This window comes from Bradysia coprophila, unplaced genomic scaffold (assembly GCF_014529535.1).
Source record: "Bradysia coprophila strain Holo2 unplaced genomic scaffold, BU_Bcop_v1 contig_24, whole genome shotgun sequence".
NCBI lineage: Eukaryota > Metazoa > Arthropoda > Insecta > Diptera > Sciaridae > Bradysia > Bradysia coprophila.
The window spans coordinates 3,247,820-3,272,088 of NW_023503501.1; the positions used below are offsets into that span (position 1 = coordinate 3,247,820).

At 39.0% G+C, this 24,269-nt stretch overlaps 6 protein-coding genes and 1 long non-coding RNA gene across 7 annotated transcripts; 3 read left to right on the top strand and 4 right to left on the bottom strand.

The window, feature by feature from the left end:
* The first annotated feature begins 2,534 nt into the window (after positions 1 to 2,534).
* Positions 2,535 to 2,980, top strand: LOC119077937. Its single transcript, XR_005087898.1, has 2 exons — positions 2,535 to 2,792; positions 2,879 to 2,980. It is a non-coding gene; the product is annotated as an uncharacterized LOC119077937 (long non-coding RNA).
* Positions 2,981 to 7,930: 4,950 nt separating this feature from the next.
* On the bottom strand, positions 7,931 to 10,465 carry LOC119077875 (alpha-taxilin). Its single transcript, XM_037185228.1, has 8 exons — positions 10,170 to 10,465; positions 9,908 to 10,095; positions 9,643 to 9,852; positions 9,428 to 9,574; positions 9,281 to 9,370; positions 9,127 to 9,217; positions 8,896 to 9,069; positions 7,931 to 8,834 (listed from the first exon to the last, which is right to left on the bottom strand). Exons 1-8 carry the CDS (start codon positions 10,275 to 10,277, stop codon positions 8,130 to 8,132), a joined length of 1,713 nt encoding a protein of 570 aa, XP_037041123.1. The 5' UTR covers positions 10,278 to 10,465; the 3' UTR covers positions 7,931 to 8,129.
* Positions 10,466 to 12,934: 2,469 nt separating this feature from the next.
* On the bottom strand, positions 12,935 to 16,536 carry LOC119077874 (zinc finger protein 160-like). The gene is made up of 4 exons (XM_037185226.1): positions 16,383 to 16,536; positions 16,151 to 16,258; positions 14,762 to 14,818; positions 12,935 to 14,698 (listed from the first exon to the last, which is right to left on the bottom strand). Exons 1-4 carry the CDS (start codon positions 16,401 to 16,403, stop codon positions 13,160 to 13,162), a joined length of 1,725 nt encoding a protein of 574 aa, XP_037041121.1. The 5' UTR covers positions 16,404 to 16,536; the 3' UTR covers positions 12,935 to 13,159.
* On the top strand, positions 16,517 to 19,370 carry LOC119077867 (eukaryotic translation initiation factor 2A). Its single transcript, XM_037185212.1, has 7 exons — positions 16,517 to 16,602; positions 16,955 to 17,105; positions 17,168 to 17,660; positions 17,725 to 17,875; positions 17,939 to 18,284; positions 18,544 to 18,683; positions 18,754 to 19,370. Exons 1-7 carry the CDS (start codon positions 16,578 to 16,580, stop codon positions 19,233 to 19,235), a joined length of 1,788 nt encoding a protein of 595 aa, XP_037041107.1. The 5' UTR covers positions 16,517 to 16,577; the 3' UTR covers positions 19,236 to 19,370.
* LOC119077933 (small integral membrane protein 8) lies at positions 19,332 to 19,848 on the bottom strand. Its single transcript, XM_037185315.1, has 2 exons — positions 19,623 to 19,848; positions 19,332 to 19,546 (listed from the first exon to the last, which is right to left on the bottom strand). Exons 1-2 carry the CDS (start codon positions 19,737 to 19,739, stop codon positions 19,391 to 19,393), a joined length of 273 nt encoding a protein of 90 aa, XP_037041210.1. The 5' UTR covers positions 19,740 to 19,848; the 3' UTR covers positions 19,332 to 19,390.
* A 149-nt stretch (positions 19,849 to 19,997) lies between these two features.
* On the top strand, positions 19,998 to 21,329 carry LOC119077905 (SUMO-activating enzyme subunit 1). The gene is made up of 3 exons (XM_037185278.1): positions 19,998 to 20,228; positions 20,285 to 20,713; positions 20,777 to 21,329. The coding sequence occupies exons 1-3, from the start codon at positions 20,137 to 20,139 to the stop codon at positions 21,237 to 21,239; spliced, it is 984 nt and encodes a 327-aa protein (XP_037041173.1). The 5' UTR covers positions 19,998 to 20,136; the 3' UTR covers positions 21,240 to 21,329.
* Positions 21,330 to 22,404: 1,075 nt separating this feature from the next.
* On the bottom strand, positions 22,405 to 24,044 carry LOC119077888 (RNA-binding region-containing protein 3). Its single transcript, XM_037185253.1, has 3 exons — positions 23,910 to 24,044; positions 22,770 to 23,842; positions 22,405 to 22,691 (listed from the first exon to the last, which is right to left on the bottom strand). Exons 2-3 carry the CDS (start codon positions 23,827 to 23,829, stop codon positions 22,417 to 22,419), a joined length of 1,335 nt encoding a protein of 444 aa, XP_037041148.1. The 5' UTR covers positions 23,830 to 23,842; positions 23,910 to 24,044; the 3' UTR covers positions 22,405 to 22,416.
* Positions 24,045 to 24,269: the final 225 nt, after the last annotated feature.

The window sequence follows — 24,269 nt, forward strand, 5'->3', positions numbered from 1 at the left end:
ATTTTCGCAAGGGGTATACAGCCGTGTAGTAGTCAATTTTCGCATGGGGCAGGCAATAAAACTTTATTTTACCTGGAATTAGTATGTTTTCCAGGTAAAATAAAGTTTTGTACCTTCGGAATATTGAGTGTAAGAGGCTAGTGGAAACAACTGGAGATTGTCAGTCCACTCTGACTTTTGGACCGCCGCTAGTTCTCAATCCACTTAACGTGAACCCAGGGAAAGGGAAAAGCATTGGCTTTGTCACGACAGAATTAAGTTAACCAGGCAGGAGCGCTGATTTGACTAGGGACCTGAATAATCTAGTAGCCCTATATTTTTTGCGAATAAAATTTTTCAATTTATGTCAGTGTTCATTTGAGTTCATTTTCATACAGTATTATTTTTTTTACTTTTGCCCCGAGTGATGCATACTATTTTTTATGCCAAATACTGCGGAAGATTTGTATTTTCGGTCCGAAACAAAACATAATTTTAATTAAACTGTTGAGTTATCAACAAAATTTGCTGTAGAAACACCAAAATGCCGAAAAGCGCGGGGGTCCAGGGGGCGGCAGCCCCCTGGTATAAAAATAAAAACAATTTAACAAATGAAATTACTGTAAACATACATTCACTTGCTCACAAAACATTTAGCTATCGTCAACACAACACTACACTCAATTCGTACTTTCAATCAAGTGAACATGTGTTTTCGAGACATATGAGGACCGAAAGTAAAATGATGACAGTGACATTTACTTTCGGCCCGCAAATACGCAAGCCCACGGGGCGAAAGTAAAATGATGACAGTGACATTTACTTTCGGCCCAAGGCCTGAATTTTTTTACTTTCGGTCACCATTTGAGGACCGAAAATACAAACTTTCGCAGTATTTGGCATAAAAAACTTAATACGTAACTCATTCGGCCTACTCAATCGATACGTAAATAACTATACTTCTATAAGGCTGTATATAAAAGACGTGTACGTATACGAGAGCTTGCGCGAGGATTAGTACGAGTCTCTTATATACAGCCTTATATCAGTGAGGTATTTTATCGCTATAGGCAAACATTTCTTTTTCTAGTGATATAATTTTGCTTGCAAAACCTTTAGCTCATTGGATCACACTATGACACTAGGAAGTGGTTGTCTTCAACTGTCTTCAACATCACTGAAAAAGAGGAGAGGCAACCTAAGTAGTGAAATAACGGTCGGGCCACAAAAGACGCTGGAATAAAAATAATAATTAGAAAACGCCAATTTTGGCAGCCTAAATCGTATTTCAAAACAACAAATCTGTTTCAGCGTTTATTTAAACAAATTCAGACTTTCTCATTTAGGGAGGAAACGTCGAGAAAACAAAACAAAATTGCAGAAAATCTATTGTTGATAGACGATCCAGTGTAGTTCAAACGTTGCGTCCTTATACAGGACGTTTGAAATTACTGAAAATACCACCAGCTGAAATGTCTGTAAATGAAACGCTAAAACAGAAAATAAGTTAACAAACAAAGCCACGGCACAGTAAAATAAACCAGGCAGGAGCGGTTCATTTTCGAAACGTCAAATAAGGGACCTAATAATACTGTAATTCGATTTATTCAATATAGCGAAAAAAAAGGCTGCTAGGCGCAACCAGCAAAAAAACGATCTTTTCAAAAAACAAGTTTACAATAAATAAAAATCATCAATTCTATTCGTTCCTAATGTTCCCAAAATGCAGCTAGCGTTCCTTCGTTGAATGTGTACCTGGTTGGGATGGTTTATTTAAGGCACTTTCGCTTAAAGACCTCACTTCATTCGGCTTATAATTCGCGAAATTGTCTAAAATCAATCGTCGAAAACAGGTACACAATAACTAATTTTGACGATTTGGAAGTTATGTTCCGAGGCATTCGTTACATTTTGGATAGAGGTGCCATACGCTAGTTTATCCAAAGTATATAAACACACAGATGCAACATTATAAATCTTATATTCATCCGAAAGACTGGTTCCGTATTTCTCTCTATTCCCTGAGGGTCTGCGGTACCTTCAGTGTTTATATACTTTGATTTCATCTGCCGAGTACAGAATTTACTTTTTTAGTATTAGATCAGTGAATGTCCCCAAATGACGAGACTTGGTGTTACCCAATGAAAGTAGATAAGTAGGTATGGCCAGTCCATACAAGTCGGAGCACATACGGATTTGCATGGCGCCACCTCAAACGAACTCATTTCTAGTGGAAATTTGCACTAGAAATGAGTTCGTTTGAGGTGGCGCCATGCAAATCCGTATGTGCTCCGGCTAGAACAAATTTGAACGTTTGGCCATACCTATCTATTTACTTTCATTGGTGTTACCATGCTTTTTTTAATGCTTAACAGTTTTACTATACCTGACTTGGTATTGTCCAAGGTAAATATAGTGTGGAGGTAACGTCATATATCCCATCTCCTCCCTTCGTTAAAAACAAAAAATGGAATAGAAACTCGGGCCATCTGTTTTGAGATAGCGCCAACTATATCCATCTCGTACTTATTGTCAACTCAATGAATTTTCGATTATGCAAATTCGACAAAGGCAACGCGAACAACGATAGACGAATAATATATCAGTTTCGATTTCGCTTTCAACAATCCAACATCTTCTGTTCAATCGAAGAAATGTCTGACAAAGGCAAGACGCCATATCAAGGAAAAGGTCGCTGTTTTGGAGAATATTTTTGCGAACAGTGTACTCGAACCTGGATGTCTGGCAATTCTTGGAAAAATACTGCCCAAATGTGCACCAACTGCAATGTTCGCGTCTTTCCACATAAACAGGTAATATTCATAAATGGATTTGTGTAGTGCAATATGTATCAAATTTTTAACCGAAAAAATCGCATATTTTCTAACCGCTACAATAGAGACCACTACAGAAGCCTGACGGGCTGGATGTCTCCGATCGAACTAAGTCTCATCCGCAAGAATTATGCGATCGTTGCAAGCAACTCGGTAGATTTTGTGGACGGTATCGCTAAAATAGATATTCACTCGTTATTCACGATCTGTAAGTCGACAGAATGAGTAAAAAGAGAAAACAAAAAATTTCGTGTTTTTTTTTTTTTAAACTAATCCTGATTCTTCAACGGGAAAGAACACGCTGACAAAAGCATAACAACATTTCGTTCGAGTATTATTTTTCTTATTGGGATAAACATAAACATGAAGCAGTGCATATCAATAGATCGGTAACCATTGATTATAATATTATTTGGCCAAACATTACTTTTCGTCTCGTTTGTTTATTTATTTGTTCACAAGATTGGTTGGTATCAACAAAGCATTTCAAGCATGAGTGGTATAGAATACTAAAACGGGACAGTGTATCAAACAAATGTTGACACTGTAAAAAATTCTGTAAAAATGTTTCATTCTTTATTTGGAAACTATCACTCGAAGCACTTTTGCTTGAAGTGCGTTGGTATTATGCATACATTCAGCAGTCTGGGTCTTAAGTTACAAATCTTAAGTTGCTTAAAAAGAGTATGGTAAAACGTTCTTCTCCCTGTCGTATGTTCTCCATTAGGGTCGGCCAATTTTTCAACATCGTCGAGCCGTGCTTCGGGACTCAGTTTTTTCAACTCAACATATTCAACAAAAAAAAATTGTGAAGAGCCCAAGTTGTCGGTATTTATCTTGACTGAAAGTGATGGCAGAGGTTGATAATGGTCGGATATCATTATATATCTGGACTCCCAATGAAACACAACTTTGCACTTCCAGTGTTTATTGAGAAGTGAAGAATCTTTTTTTGATACCAACATTGAAAAATGATACTTTCGCCCCGCATATGAGGGGCGAAAGTAAAAAAATGCATCCCACGGGGAGAAAGTACTTAACGAAGAGCGAACGCAACTGAACGAACAGCGAAAGTGACTGACGTCACAGAAAATGAGAGAAATGAGTCGAGTTGTCAACAAAATCCGCTCATATTATGCAGAATACTTTGATCAAAATTGTAAAACACTGTGCGCCAGTGTTCTTATTGAAATTAGCATACAAAGTTGATACTTATTGTTACTGAATGATTTGTTAGTTATATCTTAATTTTTGTGTGTGTTATTGTTGTGATGGCTAAATTATTAAATTTTTCATATACCAGGGGGCTGCCGCCCCCTGGACCCCCGCATTTTCTGGCTAAAAGCCTTTTTATTTCAACATTTTGTTGCGATGTTTGCGATACGTATCAATTTTCAATGTCGGTATCAAAAAAAATAGTATGAACGACTCGGGGCAAAAATAAAAAAATTCAACCTGTGCGATTAGAGCCCTTGCCTTCGGCGCGGGCTCCAACTCTCGCACACGGTTGAATTTTTTTACTTTCGCCCCTTGTCATTCAATGTACTATTTCCGTCTTAAACTAGGGCTACTACTTTATCATCGAGTTCATTTAGACCACTATGTTCCATCACTGTGCATAAGTTATTATAAATTGAACTCCAACACTACCCCTCAATTGATAATAACTTAGCACATCAACAGCTATACGCATTTCACTCATGTCATCGACCGAATGTTGTTTCGTTGGGTCGTCCTCTTGAAAGAAACGTATCGACCACCAAACAACCGAATACAATATGCCACACGATTTTTCCATCTCGATTGAAATATGTTAGTTTTGACTCCACCATTCACCATCGATTTCGTCTCTGATTGTACATTTGACCATCTTTAATTGCTACACGCAGTTCTCCCATTCAATTGAAGTGTATCGACCATTGTTTTCACCAATTGATTCGCAAACCGACGCGACGGTCTGAATAGATCACCGATTACGATTTTTCTGCCGACTGAATACCTCTATGTTCACTTCTTTGGTTAAATCACAGCATACGACGACTGTATTGTCACTTAGCCATTAACTTCTCCTCCATCGCCGAACTTGTTCTGACATGAAGTAACGACAATTTCATCGATTTACTTCACTGCTACGTCCATACCAAATCGTTTTCCATATTGAACCTCCACAATAATTCGCCAATGCTCAAATGTTTCGCTTCTTGCTCAATTCTGTTGCATCCTGTGTCCGATGCAAATTCTTTTCCACAATTTTACCGATTCGATTTCCAGTGCTCAAATATTTTGCCTCTTGCTTATCAGCCTCTTGCTCAATTCTTTTGCACATTTTGCCCGCTCGATTTCCAGTGCTCAAATATTTTACTTATTAGCCTCTAGCTCAATTCTTTTGCACGTTTTTTTTTTTGTTTAATTGCCAACAATCGGTTTCACATTTCCCAAATTTGCTGCCATTTTCAATTCACGACGTAAATGTGCCTAAAATTTGAATTTCAAGTGAACGATTCAATGAAAAAGTGAACCGAAAAGTAACTTTCAGCGCTTCCTTGTATGAAAATGACGCTACGTTAGAAAGTATTACGCACTTTCCATTTGGAATTTCGACCGCACTTACGGCGTCAATTACCACCGAACCAGACCTTTTCGCCTGGGCCCATAACCTGTTGGCAGAGGTTGGTAATGGTCGGATATCATTAGATATCTGGACTCCCAATGAAACACAACTTTGCACTTCCAGTGTTTATTGAGAAGTGAAGAATCTTTTCCGTCTTAAACTAGGGCTACTACTTTATCATCGAGTTCATTTAGACCACTATGTTCCATCACTGTGCATAAGTTATTATAAATTGAACTCCAACATTGTCGCCGTAAGTGCGGTCAAAATTCAAAATGGAAAGTGCTTAATACTTTCTAACGCAGCGTCATTTTCATATAAGGAAGCGTTAAAATGTATTTTTCGGTTCACTTTTTCATCGAATCGTTCACTTGAAATTCAAATTTTAGGCACACTTAAAGTGTGAATTGTAACGATGGTTGATCTCAATAGAGATATTTCCAAAAGAATTTTTGTCTCGTCGCATGATAACACGATATCTCGAGTAATTCTTAACGGATTTCCAAAACCTTTTTTATTTGACGAGGAATGAGGTTAGGTTCGTTAATGGAAGGTATCGGAGTAATCTAGCAGTTATTCTGAAAAGAATTTTTTGAGTTATTTCGTGGTAGTTGTTTGTGTAAGAAAATTGAACGAGTGAATAGCACTGTCGTTTGAGAGTGCTATGATGAGTGTGATATTTTGATAAGCAAAAAATCTTTTCAACATCGACAATAGCACTTACAATCGTTTGAAAATGTAAGACATAGTTCGCTTTGTTTATTCTGAAAAGTTTTGAATAAAATAAATGGAATGCGCAATCTATGAGAAAGCAAGTCAGTTTTATGATATTTTTGTAACAATTGTAAAAATCGATTAAGAAAATGAGTCAGTCAAGGGACCTGACAAACCCAAAAGGTGGGGCCTAGTATTGTTGACATGGTAGTTTTTGCAGGCGAACCGACTAAAATTTATGTTCTGAGTGTTCAAGCACAACGAGCACAACAAACACGATTTCTATCGATTTAATAATTTGCGATCAGCTACATTAACGAAACGAAACATTTGTGGGTAACAGAGAAATTTTGAATTGAACAATCATAAGGTATGACGAATGAAAATACTAATAATCCAAAGTCTAGAAATAAAGATAAGCAAAAAATTAAACCAAATCTTACGGAGGCTTTTAAAGGCAGCTTTATCAAGGAAATTATATCCAATGTTCTCGTAAATGTTTTAGAAGGTTAGAAAACACAGATACAAATTGAATACAAACCTTATCTTTGTCCCTTCTAAACCTTCTAAAGGACAAGAGTATAATGCCGATCGAATACCGGAGTGGATAAGTAAAATTGCTGATAATGTTAGCGCCCAAGTTATGGATTTGAATATGAAACGATACAAGCACATTGTTCAAGTGGTAATTCTCCAAAAGGGAGCTGGTTGTCGGTAAAGAAAATGACTTTCGTTTGTAGACAGACTTATGATCATTGTGTGTATAAAACTTTCAGCTACATCTCTCGATGCAGATGGGACGCAGATTGCGATAGCCAAACGACTAATTATTTTACCAATAAAAGTATGGCTTGTATTGTGACCGTCTTCGGTGTTTATTTATATTAGAAAATGTAATTTAAGCCAAGACTCTCCATTTCAGGAATATTTGAGGAAAATATAATTTCAGTTCAATTCTTACCAACCATTCTTGCTTATTGCCATCCCTTGCTTATTATCGAAATTAGAAAAATGAAAGTAGATGGTCCAACCAAGGTTGTATATGAGAAGGTTACACCGATTGTCTTTATTTCGTACCTCCTCATATACAGCCTGGAGTGAATAGCTAAATGATGAGTTAAATCAAGGTGTGTCTCTCAACAATAATTTCGATCAAACTATAACTGATTCACTACATTCTAACTTTAACGGACATTTGGTTCTTCGCTGAAGCTATAGTATACTCATAGCGAAAAATAGTGAAAAATAAAATATAGTTTTTTCGGCAATTCGTCCGAGTATAAAATTCTGCACAAAAGGCTCCTTAGAAGTGACCTCGCAGAAAATACAGGGTGACCAGTACGATGCTACGAAAATGAAAAAAATGAGTTTTTCTCATTATTCCATAGATTTGAACATTTATATCTCGAATTATTAATAACAAAAATTAGTTCCTTCGGCAATTCCTTAGATAATTACATTTCCGACAAAAATTCCCCCTAATATCATCCTGTAAAAATATAGTAAAAAATTGTCCTCTTTGGCTTTCCATTACTTACAATTTATCGAAGCTGATTCTATCTAGTAGACTTAGTGGAATTTCTGTCACAAACTTTGTAATTTGAGCTAACGTCACTCTAGACACCTGCTGCACCAATAACTGTCCTGTTCCAATTATTTTTTAGATTTTTTTGTAAAACGTCTACAGTGGAACCACAGACATCATTGGGACTACCGGTAACCGTGGCCAAATTAGAAGCTAATGCACCACACGGGTTCTCAGTCTCAATTTAAAATGTTCAAACATATTCGGTTCATCTATTGACTGTTAATTTATTGTTTTCGAAAAGTTCACAAATTTGTTAATATTGGATTGACTACTTATGTATAACCAGTCGTCGTACTTATTTAAAGAAAAACCTAATTGCAAATGCAAGTCACAACATAATCCACGCGTTAAAAAAAGTCTTTCCGACGGGATAGTGTCAATGAAAATTGTCAGATAAAACAAACTAGTCCGCAGAAATGTTGACTGGCTCGTCATTGTTTAGTTCTGTTACTACTAATGGAGAAGTAGAGCCCTCAGATTCAGCAAGGATGGGAGTAGTCGATGAAGTAACACCATTGTCCCCATTTACTACTTTCACTGGTGCGTCCTTACCATTTTGAGATTCAAGAGAGCACTTTGCCTGCACATCTTTCACCAAGTCGTCAATTAAATCTTTAACAATTTCCTCAGTTGCCTGCCGATCGATATTGACATTTTCACTCGACACAGCCGATTCAACCACCACTTCGGTTTTTTGTTCAGCACCGTTAACCGGCTCCACAGAAGCATTTTCGTTGTTGGTCGGAACGTCGTCACCCTCATTGACCGTGACAGTTGAATTAGTTTTGCCGTTGGTGGTAGACGTAGCAGAGCGGTCAGTGATCGGACACGATTTATTGGCTTTGTTTTTCTTATTCTTCGATTTCTTCGGTTGAGTTGGTTCAACGACCGGCGTTTCTTGAGTCTTCTTTTCCGCACTTAACGCATTCATCTGTCCCTGCAGCACTGCCAAGGTTGCCTTCAATTCGGAACAATTGCGAGACATGATATCCAATTTGTCGGCGCTTTTTGGTGGCGGTTCAATGACTGGTTCTGGTGGCAGTTCCGCCATTGGTGGACGCTCAATATTGTTGGCTTTGAGAACATCCAACAGTGACGTACGCTCAGCCTGACAATCGAGAACATTTTTATTTTAATTGAACAGAAAATTGAGACACTGAGTCATTCACCTGTAAAGTACGGCATAATTTCTGTAGTTGGGCTAACTGACGAGCTGCTTTTCCTACATACTGGTCTTGCGCAGTTTTATCACTAGCCATTTCTAGCATAGCTTTGGTGCTTTTCTCATACTTTGAACGCCATTCGAAATTTTCTTTCTCAAGAGATTTGATCTTCTTGGTCATCTACATGGAAATTAGAGCGAAATGAGTAAGGAATAAATCACTAATTTTGCATCAGACCTTGGTCATTTCAATTTTGTATGTCTCGAACACATCGTTACTCTTTTTCAAAGAGCTCTGGAAGTCAGCGTACTTTTCCGTGTACATATTCCTATAGAAGTACGAGCCTTGCTAATCAGAGTAATTTGAAACGAATTAACAAATTCCAACTTACAATTGCTCTTTGAGTATCCTTTCACGGCCTTGCGAATCAATGATCAGCTTCTTCGCTTCTAAGAGATCTTCCAAGATTGTTTCCTTTTCCCTACAAAAATATGAAGCTGAACAAAGTGAACATTAACTTGAACGGTCCGGATGTTACTTTAACAAAATCTCTCGCTCAAGAGTCGATTCCATTTTGATTTTCGCCAATTTGGCTTCATTCAGTTGAGTACTTAAATTAACCTGCTCGTTAGTCTTCATCAACTGTTTTTCGCGCATCTCGTACTGTTCGGCAAGGTATTTAAATCTGAAATAAGAGCAGAATGTTCTGTGGAAACGGTTCCATAGCACTGGTGGTGGTGGATAAAGCTATACTTCTTAGTTATTTCCAAATTAGCCTCTTTCAATTTGGCGTTTTCGTCGTTGTTCTTGCCAAGAGTTGTGAATATTTCATTGATTGACTGTTGAAAGTGTTGCTGAGTTTCCTTTCGCTTTTCCTCCTCGTCACGGATCTTGGACAGGCTCTCACTTTTTATGGACTTCATGAGTTTCTGTTGCTCACGACACACTTGTTCGAGTTTGTGCCTGAAAATTGGTGTGTTCACTGAAAAGTCAAGAGTGTCCGGCAGCTCCAACTCACTTGATAAGCACGGATTTGTTGTACTCGATCTGCAGACGGTCTTTTTCTCGTTGCAGCGCATCAAACGATTTTTCATTTTGTTTCAATGTTGTCACCTGACGGTGATGAGCATTCTCTAATTCAACCAAATTCTTTGCCAAAGACGAAATCTTTTGGTCTGGTGTTGAATTACCCAATGACTTTAGCAACTGTTCGGTGTGGATAAAATTGATCAAATGTTTAACAATCACAAAGCTGTGGTATGTGGGAAATGATTCCGTACCTTCTCAATTTGATCGTCGATTTTCGCATCACGTTGTTTTTCTTCGCGAATACTTTTCTTCGATTCGCCGTTTTTCTTTTCATTTCCCGATGCTCCCTTCGCTTCCATGATCCAGAATCAAATTTTTAATGCAACTGTACGTGTGTGATGTAGGTAGATTGAAAGCCGCTAGATTTGTTGCGGATAATTTTATTCAGTCAATTTTCATTCAGATTTTACTTCCAAAATTGCGACTGAAAACTGTCTTGAATGCTGTGATTCTGAGGTTATGTATTTGTTTTTCTGAAATTCCATATATGGATACTAAAAAAATTGTTATTTTGATGGATATTAGATACCATTTAGGACTAGATGTGAATGGGATGTCGTTCACATATTAAAGTTTTGCGTTTCAAAATCAAAGTTAATAGACTGTTATGATGAAAGAGAAGCAAATATAATTTGGACCAGTTATTTTAAAGTGCCTTGGGGGATATGCCAAATATGTATATGAAAATATGCAATGACAAGTACCCCAAGGCAAGCTATAAATAACTGGTCTTCGGAACTATCGCTCTTATCATAACATCATAACAGTCTGTAGACTGTTATAATGAGAGAGAAGGAAATATAATTTGGACTAGTTATTTTAACTTCGGCTGGGATTAGATTAGATTAGATTAGATTAGACAAAAATGTGTCAAAAATGACAAGTATACCAAAGAAAGTTGAAATTAACTGGTCTTCGGAACTCTCGCTCTGATCATAACACTTTGTAGTGTTAAGTGAGCGTGATTTTTGTATAACTGGTCTCGACATGACACCTTAAAATGTTAGAAGTCGCAAACATATTTATTTTGTTTGTAAACATAGTTTAACTCTCAATTTCAGTTTTTATTCTTAAACTTTTGCCAGTTAAATTCAACAGGCGTTCGCGAAAACGAGTTAAATTTCTCACATTTTAACGTGTGATCCGAGACCAGTTATAGACAAATAGCTCTTACTTAACACTCCTATATTACGATGAGAAAGAAGGAAATAAAATTCAGACCACTTATTTTAACTTGCCTTGCGGGATGTGTCACAAGAAAATTTTGATGAAACTAAAGCTCAAATGTAATAGATTTTTGTATGCTTGCTAAGAGGACCGAAAGTAAAGCTGTCAATTCGCAGGGCGAAAGCTTCCGCTTTCGCCCCTTGAATTGACATTTCTTTACTTTCGGTCCTCTTAGCAAGCATACAAAACTTAATACGTAACTCTTTCGGTCTACTCAATCGATACGTAAATAACTAGTGTATAATTACATTACATTTATGTTAACATATTCACCACTTGTCTGTAAACTTTTTGTAGCTCAAAAAGGCGCTGTTTTTGTTTTCAGGATAAAACTTCAAGAAACGATCGTATTCAGCTATAAAAACAAGTATGTCTCTTTTGTAGTTTTCTCTACATTTTGTGAACCAACTTCACAGCTTTGACGTTTCACGGATATTTTACAAAAGTGAATTTATTTCCAGTGAAACAAAATCAGAATATAAACTACCAGGTATGGTCAAAGACGAGGTAAAAGGTCACCATTTTGAAGAATAGGCTATACCTGGTCTGGTATGTATAATATACATTGTATATTCATTGGATATTTCATTTTCATTTAATACAGCGCAAAGAATGAAGTACTGGAAGAAATTTTGGCACTTATAGCATCAGAGGTTTCCTATTCCCTACTGAGTTACACTCGAAAGATGGCATGACATCGACTAGCATCAGCGCCACCATGTCAACTCTTGAGTATAACTACATAGAGATATCACTAAAAATCTACTAACGAAGGCGAAAGACGCGACGTGACACGTTTTACTCAACACACTCTACTTTACCTAACGTACACCAACAGTTCAATTTTCCAACATTTGTCCCATAATAATGGAGCTCGAGTGCTAGTCTTTGCCAAAGACTCTTTGGTTTGTTTGCTATATATATGCACTCAGGCCTGGACTGGCCATTCAGTGCTTTATAAGCTTGTTTATAGGATGAAAATCACTCGAAAATACGAATGTTTTGCCAAAAACCTTCAATATAGGAAAAGGTTTGTCACATTCTCCTCATTCCTTAATAACACGTCGCGTCGTGTTAAACACGAGTAATTCTGTACTTGTATCCAAAAACTTTTTTGTATTCAACGAGGAATGAATTTTTGAAGGTAAGTTCGGAGATGGGCAGTGACATTAGAAATATTCCGAAAAGAATTTTTATCAAGTCGCTTGTTAACACGTGTGACGGTCAGAGCGTAGCGAGATCCGTAATTCACACGACTTTATTCATGAACAAACGGGATTACTTTTCAGCGCATATACAATATGGTAAAAAAGTAATAGAACATTTCGACGAGAGCGGAGCGAGGGGTGTGTAATTCAGACGAGTTTCATTTTTATGCAAGATATTAGCAGTAAATTCCCCATTTTTTTTAAACGTACAAGATAGTTTCCATTGTTTATTCTGAAAATGTGTTTTAAACCTCTTTCATATTTCTGTAACGATTTCAAAAATATTTTGAGAAATTCAGTCAGTTAAGGGATCTGACCCACCCAAAGGTAAATGAAAGTGATCAGTAAGTAGCATCTGCGACTGTGTTCGTGTTGTCTGTCGAAGGTTTTGAAATTCCGACGGTCTCCTTCGCAAGGTGTGTTTTGGTAACAAGTAGTGTTTAGAACTAAATTTGCAATACTTCGACTATCAATGTGATGAATTGTGTCAGTCACATCGAAAAAATAAAATTGTTTTCAGCTGTTTTTTATCTCACATTTAATTGATCCGTATATGGCTCTACAAACACTATTTACCCAGCTGGATTTAACAACATAAACAAAAATTGGAATCCTACCTTTACAGAAATTATTTTTTTTTGTTCTCAGGCATAATATTGGTTCGTTGTGACATCCCTGGATTTTATGTAATCGTTGCTCGTTGCTCCTGCGGAAACATTTCCCAAACCACAAGACTTCAAACTCCCTTAATCTGATGATTTGACTATCATTGAACGAAATGGCTCAACCATACTACTCACAAAAGGGCGCTGCGAAAAATCCGTATCAGATTCGTCTGCAATCGGCTCATTCATCGAACTGCCTATACCCAATGACCGATTTACATCTCCAATGTCTCCCAGATTATGTGTCTTCAGCATATGTGCTCGCATATTACCGCTACGGTTAAACCTTCTCGCACATATCTTACAAGCGTAAGCCTTCAGGTTCAAGTGTACCGATTTGATATGTTCGCGCAGCGTCGTCTTGTCGAAAAACGATTTGACACATTGTTCGCAACGGAAAGGTCGGATATTTTCGTGACGATTCATATGGGTCTTTAAATGATGGCTGTGACTAAAGCGTCGATCGCATATTGTGCAATGGAATTTCCTTTCTCGACCGTGCACCGTCCGAATGTGATTATTCAGATTGTATGTGGAGCACAGTTCGAGGCCACAAATGGTGCAGAGACGCTTCGGCCGATCCTTATTTTTGTGCACGTCCATGTGCTTGCGTATCTTCGATTTGGAGATGAACGTTTTGTTGCACAATTCACAGTCGTATTGGCCGACATCTCCCCAATTTTTCGTTTCGTCATTGCATCGCCGCTCCCGTTTCGCATTCGGATGATTGATGTTTTTATGTAACTGCAAGTTGGCACGAGATGATAAAACTGCATCGCATATTGTACAATTCCATCCTGAGCGTAAGGTCGGTGTTAGTTTCCGTGTGCCCGTATGACTGCGGCGATGTATTCGTAACAGTTCACGAGTTTCGAATGCATGCCAGCAAGTAACGCATTTCCACCGATAGCTTCCAGTTTGTTGTGGAGTGGTCAGTGCACTGTTGTGATGTTCTGGATTTTCTTGATTTTCAGTCTTCAATTGCAGCATTTCGACTTCCAACTGCTCCTGCTTGATTTGAACGTTAGCAAACAATTTACTGTCGACTCCATCCGAATGCTGATTACTATCGTTGCACTTTAGTGGCTCATCAGCATAGTTCATTCCCTCCAAATCGACTTTGTATTTCGATTCCTTGTCTGTTAATGAGTAGTCATCTTCAAAGTCGTTGTTCGTCTCACTACCAGAATGGCATTCACTTATGTCAAAATTGTTGTAGTCGACAAACTCGTTCTCTTTTATGTCCATCGTTTCGTTTAAGCCTCTCGAAGCATTCAGCTGACGACACTTCTTCTGATGCACGTTCTTTAAGTCTCTGGTTTGGAAACGCAATGTACAATAGGAACACTTCCACCGAGGCTGTACGCCGTCTGAATTTGTGCTACATTCTGTATTGGCAAAATTATTGCTGCGATCGTTTCTATGGACTGCTTTGACATGCTGTCGCAGCAGCATTCTCGTTTTGAAGCAGGCCGAACACTTTTTGCATCTGTGTTTCAAGTCGATGATATCCAAACTGGTGTGTACCAAACTGTCGACAGGAGCGGATTTCGAATCAAGCATTCTACGCAGCTTTCGATTGGATTTCATGTACATCGAATGGAAAGTGTGGAATTGTTTCTGGAAAATATTTCTTTTTATTAAAAATCTAATCAGACAATGGTACCCAGATTATCGTTTTACCATGGTCCGGGCGCATTTTTTGCAAACATTTTCTCCTAAATCGTCATTCTCGCTCATCTGGAAAAAAGACGAAATTAGTTCGGTCGGATAAAAATGGAACTTTATTGTGGAAATTTGAATTGAATGTCTCTCTGACAATTAAACTTCAAAAGAATTCTTTTGAAAACGTACCCAGATCGCATGTATTTTCCAGCGAGATGTGCCCTAAAAGGTAATGTTCCCTAGAAGCCAAAACTAATTGATGCTTGAGATGATCAAAAACCGAAAGCAATTTTCTTACGTAGTTCTGCGGGATGTCGTTGGGAAGGTCGTTGCGTGTAGTTTCGGGACAGATAGTTGAAATTAACATTCATCCCTTGCATGTTTGGTATCGTCGGGAAGCTGAGGTCAGAAGCAAACAGCGAAAACAGTTTTTTTTTGTTTCTGTTGATTTTCGGTCACAGAGGCAAGTTCGCTGAAGTAGCCAAATTTTTTCACAATTTTCAACTGCTCATACCTCAGTGCAGGTGCATTTTAAACACAGAAAGTACTCATGATTACCTTTCCAGCGACAGCCCGTTCGATTACATAGCTTTTGTGTATCTGGAAGGAACTCCATAAGAAAAGAGCATGTTTTCGGTTTTTGATCATCTCCTGCTAGCCACACAGGCATCGAGGAATTTTTTTATGGCCATTTTGGCTTCGTGGGTCCAACACCTTTCAGGGCTCATGTAAAAAAGTCCTCTGAAAAATGCGTCCTATTTCGGCAGGTTACGTTTTCACAACTAGACACGGCATGTACCGGTAATTGCAATTGCTTGAGAGCTTAAGAGTCATTTTCGAACAGTCCATTCTGAGAATTTCGTGGAACAACTTTTTTCTCTAAAAAATTTTGTTGGGCTGACATAGCCCCCATAGTCCTTAGAAAATTTTTCTCCGGAGTCGTAGCGAAAATCGTTTTTTATCAAAAACAGCAACATGCGAGAAGTGAATAAAGTCAAATTGTGTACGTTTATGAAGATCGATGAGGGGAATATTGTTGACCAAAAACTTCGATGTCCAGCCCACCCAGTTGCCACAACAACCTCGCCAAAACTGAAATTGGGGCGGTTGGGGATGGGGAAGCAAGTAGCAGGAGTTGGAGACAAATTTTCTAAGGGCCATGTTAGCCCAACAAAACTTTTTCGAGAAAAAAGTTGTTTCACGAAATTATCAGAATGGAACGACGATTCGTTTGAGCTATAGCTTGTCTAGATCGCCGTCGGCTTGAATCCCGATTCCATAAGTATAAAGAAATGAAACGATGATTCAGCTAAAATTGCAGTTTGTGTTCTGGATACTAAAAGCCTCAGAATCACCTATAGACTGTAGGGTACGGTATAACGACAAAACAAAATAGGATACACTCACCGGTAAATTCATTGCATTGCAAATTTCATTCAAATACACATCTTGATATAGCTCGAACAGTGGGACAGTCTGCGACTGGTCTAGTTGATCCAGTTCGACCATACAGGCCTGTAAACAGCACAAAGCATTTTTATTTGGAAATGTTTTTGTTTATCACATAATTAGCATCAACAAGTAAACGTTTGAACGTCCAAGGAAAATAGCTCCTTGTCCTCCCAGGCCACACACTTACCCGGCAAAGGTGCGAGAACATAATTTAATATCCAATTTTTTTTCGTCGCATTCAATGAAAACAAAAATGTTGACATCCAACAAAAACCAATTTGACAGTTTATGACATTTGCACGCATCCACTGAAGAAAAATCCTCGTTATCGACGTTGAATGACGTTTAAAAAACGTGAAAAGAAATTTTGTAGGTTAGGGAGATGGAGACTCATCCTGCGTTAGCAAGTAAATTTATAAGATTTATCAATATTTTTATCTATCGATTTAGAAATTCGAACATATTCGTAACAGCAAAGTAAACAAACTTTTGATTCGAATTCTGTAAAACGTATCACCAAAATGTGCAACGTTTGACACATTGTTTTGTGCAATATCGTTGCGTGTTACCAAACATTCCGATTGCTTGGAAACTTAGAAATTTAACTGATTGTCACTGCACTGTCGCAGCGAGATTTGAAATCGAAATCCATTCGAATTGATTCGCATAGAATCACTTAACACTAAACCATATCTACCGGCAGTCCAAGAATAACATCTGTTGACGTCACAATTTTTTTTTTCTTCTATTTTTTTATAGTTCGCTCCAGTGTCGGCGTTGAGCTATGGAATTCGGGATCGAAAGTTGATTACGCACCAAATCCGAACTTTCCCCGTGATGAAAGTAAATTCTGTCGAGCTATTGCTTTCAGCGGTGATGGACGTTTTCTCGCATGGGCCAACGGAACAAAGTAAAACTAACTGCAACTGGTACTGCGATCCAAACAAGTCTAACGATTTTGTCTTTCCACAGTGTTCAGATATGTTCGTCGAAGGACTGGAAAGTGATTTTCTCGTTGCCAAAGCCGAAAACGTTTTATCTGAAATTTTCTCCGAGCGGAAAGTACTTAGTCTTGTGGGAACTGTTCATGACCACCAAGGAGAATGCCGAAGGAACTCCCAATCTGAACGTTTACAGCACCGGCGATGGAAATTGCATATTTTCCACCATTCAGAAGAAGAATACGGACTGGGAACCGCATTGGTCTTGCGATGAGTCGATTTTGGCCTTTATGGTTGGCGGCGAAGCATTTTTCTACGAAACAACTGAACCGAACGGTTTTGAGAAAGCTGCTAAAAAGATTGGTGGCGCCAGAAATGGTAGCATTTCCCTTTCACCGTATGGCACCAATCCGTACGTTGCATTTCATGTGCCTGGTGTTAAAGGTTCGCCGTCTATGTGCAAAATTTTCAAATATCCGGACATACAAGCAGCCCAACCAATTGGCTGTAAGAGTTTTTTCCAGGTATGTCATTCAACGGCATTCACTCCGTACATTTTCTAAAATTTCCTTTTTATGTATCCACCAGGCCGACCGCGTGGAAATGATGTGGAATAAACGCAGTACGGGATTAATACTTCTCACAAGCACCGAGGTGGACGCAACTGGTGCTTCATATTATGGAAAACAAGCCTTGCATTTTATGTCGACAAGGGGCGACTCATTTGCTGTTCAACTGAGTAAGGACAATAGGGGAAAATCGTTTTTCGTTCTCTTACCATCAATTCCCATTCACTTTACAGAGAAAGAAGGCCCAATCCATGCTGTTGAATGGAACCCGAATTCGACCGAATTTTGTGTCGTCTACGGTTTTATGCCAGCAAAAGCGTCGTTCTTCAATGTAAAATGTGATTCAACATTCGATTGTGATGAGGGAGCTAGGAACAGTATTTACTACAATCCATTCGGAAATTTAGTTATATTGGCTGGTTTCGGTAATCTTCGCGGCAATGTTGAGGTGTGGGATGTGGCGAAGAAGAAAATTGTAACAACGCTGCAGGCACCCGACTCAACGTTGTTGGAATGGTGTCAGAATGGTGAAATGTTCGTTACTGCAACGACCGCCCCACGACTTCGGATGTCGAATGGGTAAGTTTTTTTTGTTTAGCTTTTTTTAAGAAGGGAATAATTCCCTATTATCGTATGAGGCTTTCGAATAAAGTGTACCAGTTCGTAACATGACAAATTAGTATAAAAATGCAATGAAGAGTAGGGTGGACCGTTTTAAAATTTTTAGAACATAGTCTTGACTAACAAATGCCTTCATGGTCGGATGATTTTCATTAAATTAACTGCACCAACGGCTGAAACTGAATTTAATCAACAAAGTCTATGCTTTGCTCTACAGATTCAAAGTTTGGCATTACTCGGGTGCTCTTTTGCATGAAACCATGTGGCCCAATGGTCAGGAGCTACTCGAAGTCATTTGGCAGACCTATCCGAGTGGAACATTCACTGAAAAGCCGATAACGAATGTTAAACTGGAAGGTATCATTTGCGCAAACATTTGCTGTCGTTTTCTTTTCTCTTCAATTCCTTTTCTCCTTTCCCTTTCAAGGTATCAAATCTACTCAACCACAAGCCAGCACGCAAGCGTACAAACCGCCAAACGCTCGTGGAATTAACATTACACCATCGAGACCGTCAACCGCAACCAGCGACAATCGCATTCCAGGTGTAGCGAAATCTGGCCGCAAAGACAGACGCAACGTACGTTCGGCCAATTTTGCGAAAAATAGAAATGGCGACGAAAATGACGATGCAAGCAACAATGACGATGCTGCTGCTCAAACAAATAACGCACAATCACAACGGTTTCGGCCGATCAGCAGGGACAATGCCAAGAAACCGCAAAAGCCAGCCCAGCCAGAAGATCCGGAGAAAGCGAAACGTATCAAAGCCGTCAATAAGAAGCTGAACGACATTTCAAAGTTGAAAGGTCGACGAGAGAAGGGCGAACATTTAGAGTTGAATCAAATACAGAAAATCGATTCGGAGGCGTCGCTAATCAAGGAACTGCACGATTTGAAAATTGCGTAAAGTACAACTAGCAGAAGTGGCAGAAGTGGTTCTCTTTTTCTTATTTCTTTTGGTACTGTAAATTTTGACCGTAAACATTGTTTTTGTTGCAACACATTTTTTGCTAGTTAAATAAAAATTTAATTACGAATCAGACACCACCTTATTCACATCCATCATTCCCATTTCGATCGACGTTTTGCAAAGACTTCCGTTCCGTCTTCTTGTAGTGCTGCATAGTATCCCTGGCTTTCATATTTCGAACGCATATAACCAATGTAAGCGAGCACCGATCCGAATCCAATCAGACCCAATGTCATGATCACGATATTCTGGAAAGGAAAAGATGAAGAATGACCATCAGTGTCTTTTCATGAAACGTTTATTTCATAATCACGATCGACATACTGGTTTCGCATACAATTCATAGTTGACAACCCTGAAAACTCCTGTAGTTCGCATCGAGCGGATTCCTTCACCTGGCTGGTACTTGTGTTCCGGCTTCTCCGGTTGCTTATCACCCATAGTGAAGCTGTTTTGTGCTTTCCAGTCGTGATCAGGTTGTTTTCACGAGTAACAATCTCACTGTCATAATCATACCACCACAGACACAGATGGACGAGATGGACTGGATGGACTAGATGCACTGGATGTCATCGATGTCAAGGTACGTATATGGTCCGTCATGTGTTTGTAAAGTTGTACTAGAACAAAATGCGACTTTATAAGTGAACGACGTGAACTCACTCTCTTTCCGACGGTAATGCAGCAAGACTTTTGACGACCTCTGAAGAACAAACCATCAAACCAAAACCATTTGTATACCGACAGTCGGCTTTTGTGTTTCTCACGTTCTAAGGAGATTTAATCCACAAATTCAAACAAAAATTGTTGAAAAAGCAAACCGAACGTAACCGGAAAAATGGTTGAAAATAACAGCATTGAGCTAACCGAGCAGGAGACCGAATTGTACGATCGCCAAATTCGATTGTGGGGTCTGGACTCGCAAAAAAGGTAAACTTCACATTCTCATTCGCGTTGCTGCAATTAAAACAAAACAATTTCGATAGACTTCGTGCCGCGCGTATTTTACTGTGTGGACTCAATGGATTCGGTGCTGAAATTGCTAAAAATATCATTCTGGCTGGCGTCAAATCGATCACTCTGCTAGATAATCGAAATGTAAGCGAGGCCGATTTTTGCTCTCAATTTCTGGCACCACAAAGCAGTGTTGGAATGAACCGTGCGGTCGCATCTTTGTTACGAGCACAAGCATTAAATCCTATGGTCGAGATTAATGTGGACATAGCCAAATTGGACGATAAATCAGACGAATATTTCCACAACTTTGATGTTGTTGTTGTGACAGAGGCCACGAAAAAACTACAAATTCGCATCGACAATGCGTGCCGTTTGAAGGGAGTTAAATTCTTCGCTGGCGATGTATGGGGCACTTTTGGATACAGTTTCGCTGACCTACAAGAACACAACTTTGCTGAGTGAGTTTTACATTTTACCTGTTCTGGCTTCAACGCATAATGTCCTCTTTATACCGATTTCAGGGAGATCTTTAAGCACAAGCAAGGTGAAAAGAACAAATCCGAAATGGTCACATCAACAGTCAAAAGAACTGTCTGCTTTCCACCGCTACAAGACGTGTTGGAATTTGATCATAACGAAGCAAGTTTCGTGAAAAAAATCAAACGTACCGGACCGTCCTTCATCGTTCTCAAAGTTTTACAAAACTTCCGCGAAACCTACGGCCGAGATCCGTTCTACAAAACTCGTTCCGAAGATCTGGCTAAATTGCTGGCCATCCGCAACGAAATTGCACCGAATTTGGGAATTCCAGATGCGGCATTCGTTCACGTATTCGCTCAGATATCACCGGTTGCAGCTATTGTTGGCGGTGAACTTGCACAGGAAATCATCAAAGCCGTTTCGCAAAAGGAAGCGCCTCACAATAATTTGTTTTTATTTGATCCGGCCACATGTTGTGGATATGTTGAAACGATTGCCAATTGAATTGATTAATGTTTTGCGGATGGGTGCTGACGAGGAAATTGATGGAATACTGAAGATTTGCAAATAAAAATAATTTTTTCTTACTCGATACAATTGGTTGTCTGACTCTTTATTGTCTGATAGCAGCTATGTCAGAAAAAGTCGTTACGCTCGCTGGGGAGTTTTAATGTATTTTAACGATTGGATGTGATTGAGGAGTCAAAGCCTATCAACGATAGCTGACCAAGTTCTGATATGTCAAAGGATCGGAAGCCCTAGCTCTAGGAAGCATCTGCAAGTCTTTAGGAAAATGTCAGAATTGACTCAGGCTTCGGGATTTCAACTATTTTCACTCTAAGAATCACAAGACCATGACACCTTTGAATGATCTGCAACTATTATGACTATACCTGAGTCTTCCCACTCGCATCCCGAAGCTAGAACACAAGGCCAACAAGCATACAAACATCATTTTTCTTGGAGTTTCCTCTGGATTTGAAGAAAGATTAAGGTGTGTAGTGGTCAGTTTCTAGATTTCCATCACTCCAGAACGTTTACCTTCTTTCCAGCTCCAGAACTCGAGGATAGCCAGCATTTCCCTCAGTTTGCTTTCTTGAACTCTCTTCTTGACTTAGGGGTCTATTGGGTTTTAGGTACAAATCTGACAATTTCGATGAACTTAAAGCGGTTCCCCTGCATCCGAAATGCAACGAAAAAATTATTATTGTTTTCCCTCATCGCTACTAATTAGCTTTGATTACACCAAACATGCGCATGTGCACGAAATTATTCGAGTAGAGGATGTGAGTCTTGGATTTACCATTCAAAGGAACATTCATCGTCTCACTACCCAAGCATGTTTGGTGTTATTGCAAAGGCGGCCAGAAGCGATCAGGACCTTTTTCGTTTCGTATATCTGAAAGAAAGTTCCATGAGGAAAGAGCAATTTTTTCCGTTATTGATGACCTCCCACGAGCCAAACCAGCGTTGAGCGTCAACTGGAAAATGCGTCCGACAATCCCTCTAGACTAATTTCTATTGGCGAAAATGTACAACCTATTCGTGATTTATAATCGACCCTCTCATCAAATCTAAGTAGGAAGTTCTGTCATTGCAGAGGAAATTAACCTCTCCAAATGGACGAAACTGTGACACACCTTTCCCAAAATACTGATTTTTTGTAATCTTTTTTAAAACTTTATTTCTTACCGTACGTTACAACAATCACTTTGTCTTTCAGAATTAGTCCATTTGTCTTTCTTAAAGCTTTTTCCACCGATGAATACCCGCTCTCTTCATCCATATATGGATCGTTGAAGCAAACAAATGCTTGTCCCTTCATTCGACCCGTTTTCATTAACCGAATATCGAGACTTTGACCGGGCTTTGTGAATTGGGAATAAATTCCCTTCAGATCGTCTTCGTCGACATCTTTAGCCAAATTTTTCAAGTAAAGCTTATTGCTCGGTGCACCTAAAAGAAACGTTTAAAATAATTAATTGAAAAAATCTGTCGTGCCAGGCAGGTGGAATTTTCAAATGTTCAACTCACCAGGATTGTAGTTCTGAAACAGTGGATGAGAGTTCAATTGGTCCGCAGAAAGGCGATTTTGTAATGCATCTGCAATGCAACTCGATGGATCCATTTCCTGATCCGTTTGATTCGTTTGAAAAGCATTAATGCTTCCGACTACCAGGTTTACAGATGTTTCCGTGGCAGTCAGATCGGTTGGAGCGTTTATTACAATCGATCGATCGATTACATTTTTACTGACTTCAAAGGCGTCTTTAATTACTGTCACCGGTGTTACCGTTTGTCCATTCAATTTGTTGGTGTACCCGTTTTGAACTGACTGAAGCATGGAACGAATTCGTTTCGGATTCGGCAGTTTCTCAGCTGCATGCCTTTTTCTCGTTTGCATTTTCGTTGGTGATTCTGCATCCGATGCTTCCGATTCCAATTCCGACTCATCCGATCCGATCAATTTATTGGTTATCCGATCGGTTTGTGTGAATGCATCCTGTAGCACCACATCCTCTCTGCGTGTCTCAGTCTTTGACGATGGCCATACGAGGTTTTTGGATCCAACAATGAATGGCGGTTCCAGGTTCATGCGGTTCATAAGGTGCAACACTTGCGTATAGAGTTTCGGGTTCGTTTCCAAGGTTATACTAACTGCATCCAAAATGTCTCTGTTCGCTTTGGGATAAACGTATCGCAAATAAGGCGGCGGTGGCTGTTCGAATAGTGAGTCCGTGGCGTTTAGTTTCCTTAAAAATTCACTGAAGTTATGTTTTATTTCCGTCTTTGATGACGAACTGCTGGGAACAGCATTGGTGGAATTGCTTGCTGATAATTTCTTGGCATAAGACACCGACAACAGACGATCTTTAACCGGTCTCTGATGTAGTTCCCTAATGTAGTGTTTGGGTTCCAAAGTAGTCGAAAAGCGAATTAACGCAGACTTATTGTTGGTAATCGATACAACGGTAGCTGTGGTATTCGTCAAACATATGTCGACAAATTCCTGAATTTCTGATGCTAAGAAATCGGATGGAAAATTACGAATCCAAATTAAGTGTGGGTCAAAATGTTCAGGCAGCTGAGCCATTGTTTTGGGTTATCTGGAAATGGGAATTTTTGTTCGTTTTGATATTTGGTGAAGATATTGCACAAGGAAAGTCAATTTACTATGTAATTTGCCATTGACGAAGATATCCACTAAATTAATCGTATTTTCGAGTCGTTTATTTCTAACTTCTTGTTATTGTTTTGATTTGCACCTCTCAAGCACACAATCCAACTCACACACATTCACACGTACGACAGTTTTAACTGTCACTGAAAACACTTTTTCTAGGGCCAGGTTCACTGCTCTTTGACAGAAGTTAAGTTAATTGATTTGGCAACATTTCTTAAATAAAGCGAGCAATTTATCCAATTCAACTACTCCGTAAATATCGACAAAATATCTTGATAGGCAATATGGGCATGGCATAGAAAAAGACTAACAATCGCTTTCCAATAATCGAAAAATTTGAATGCCACGCT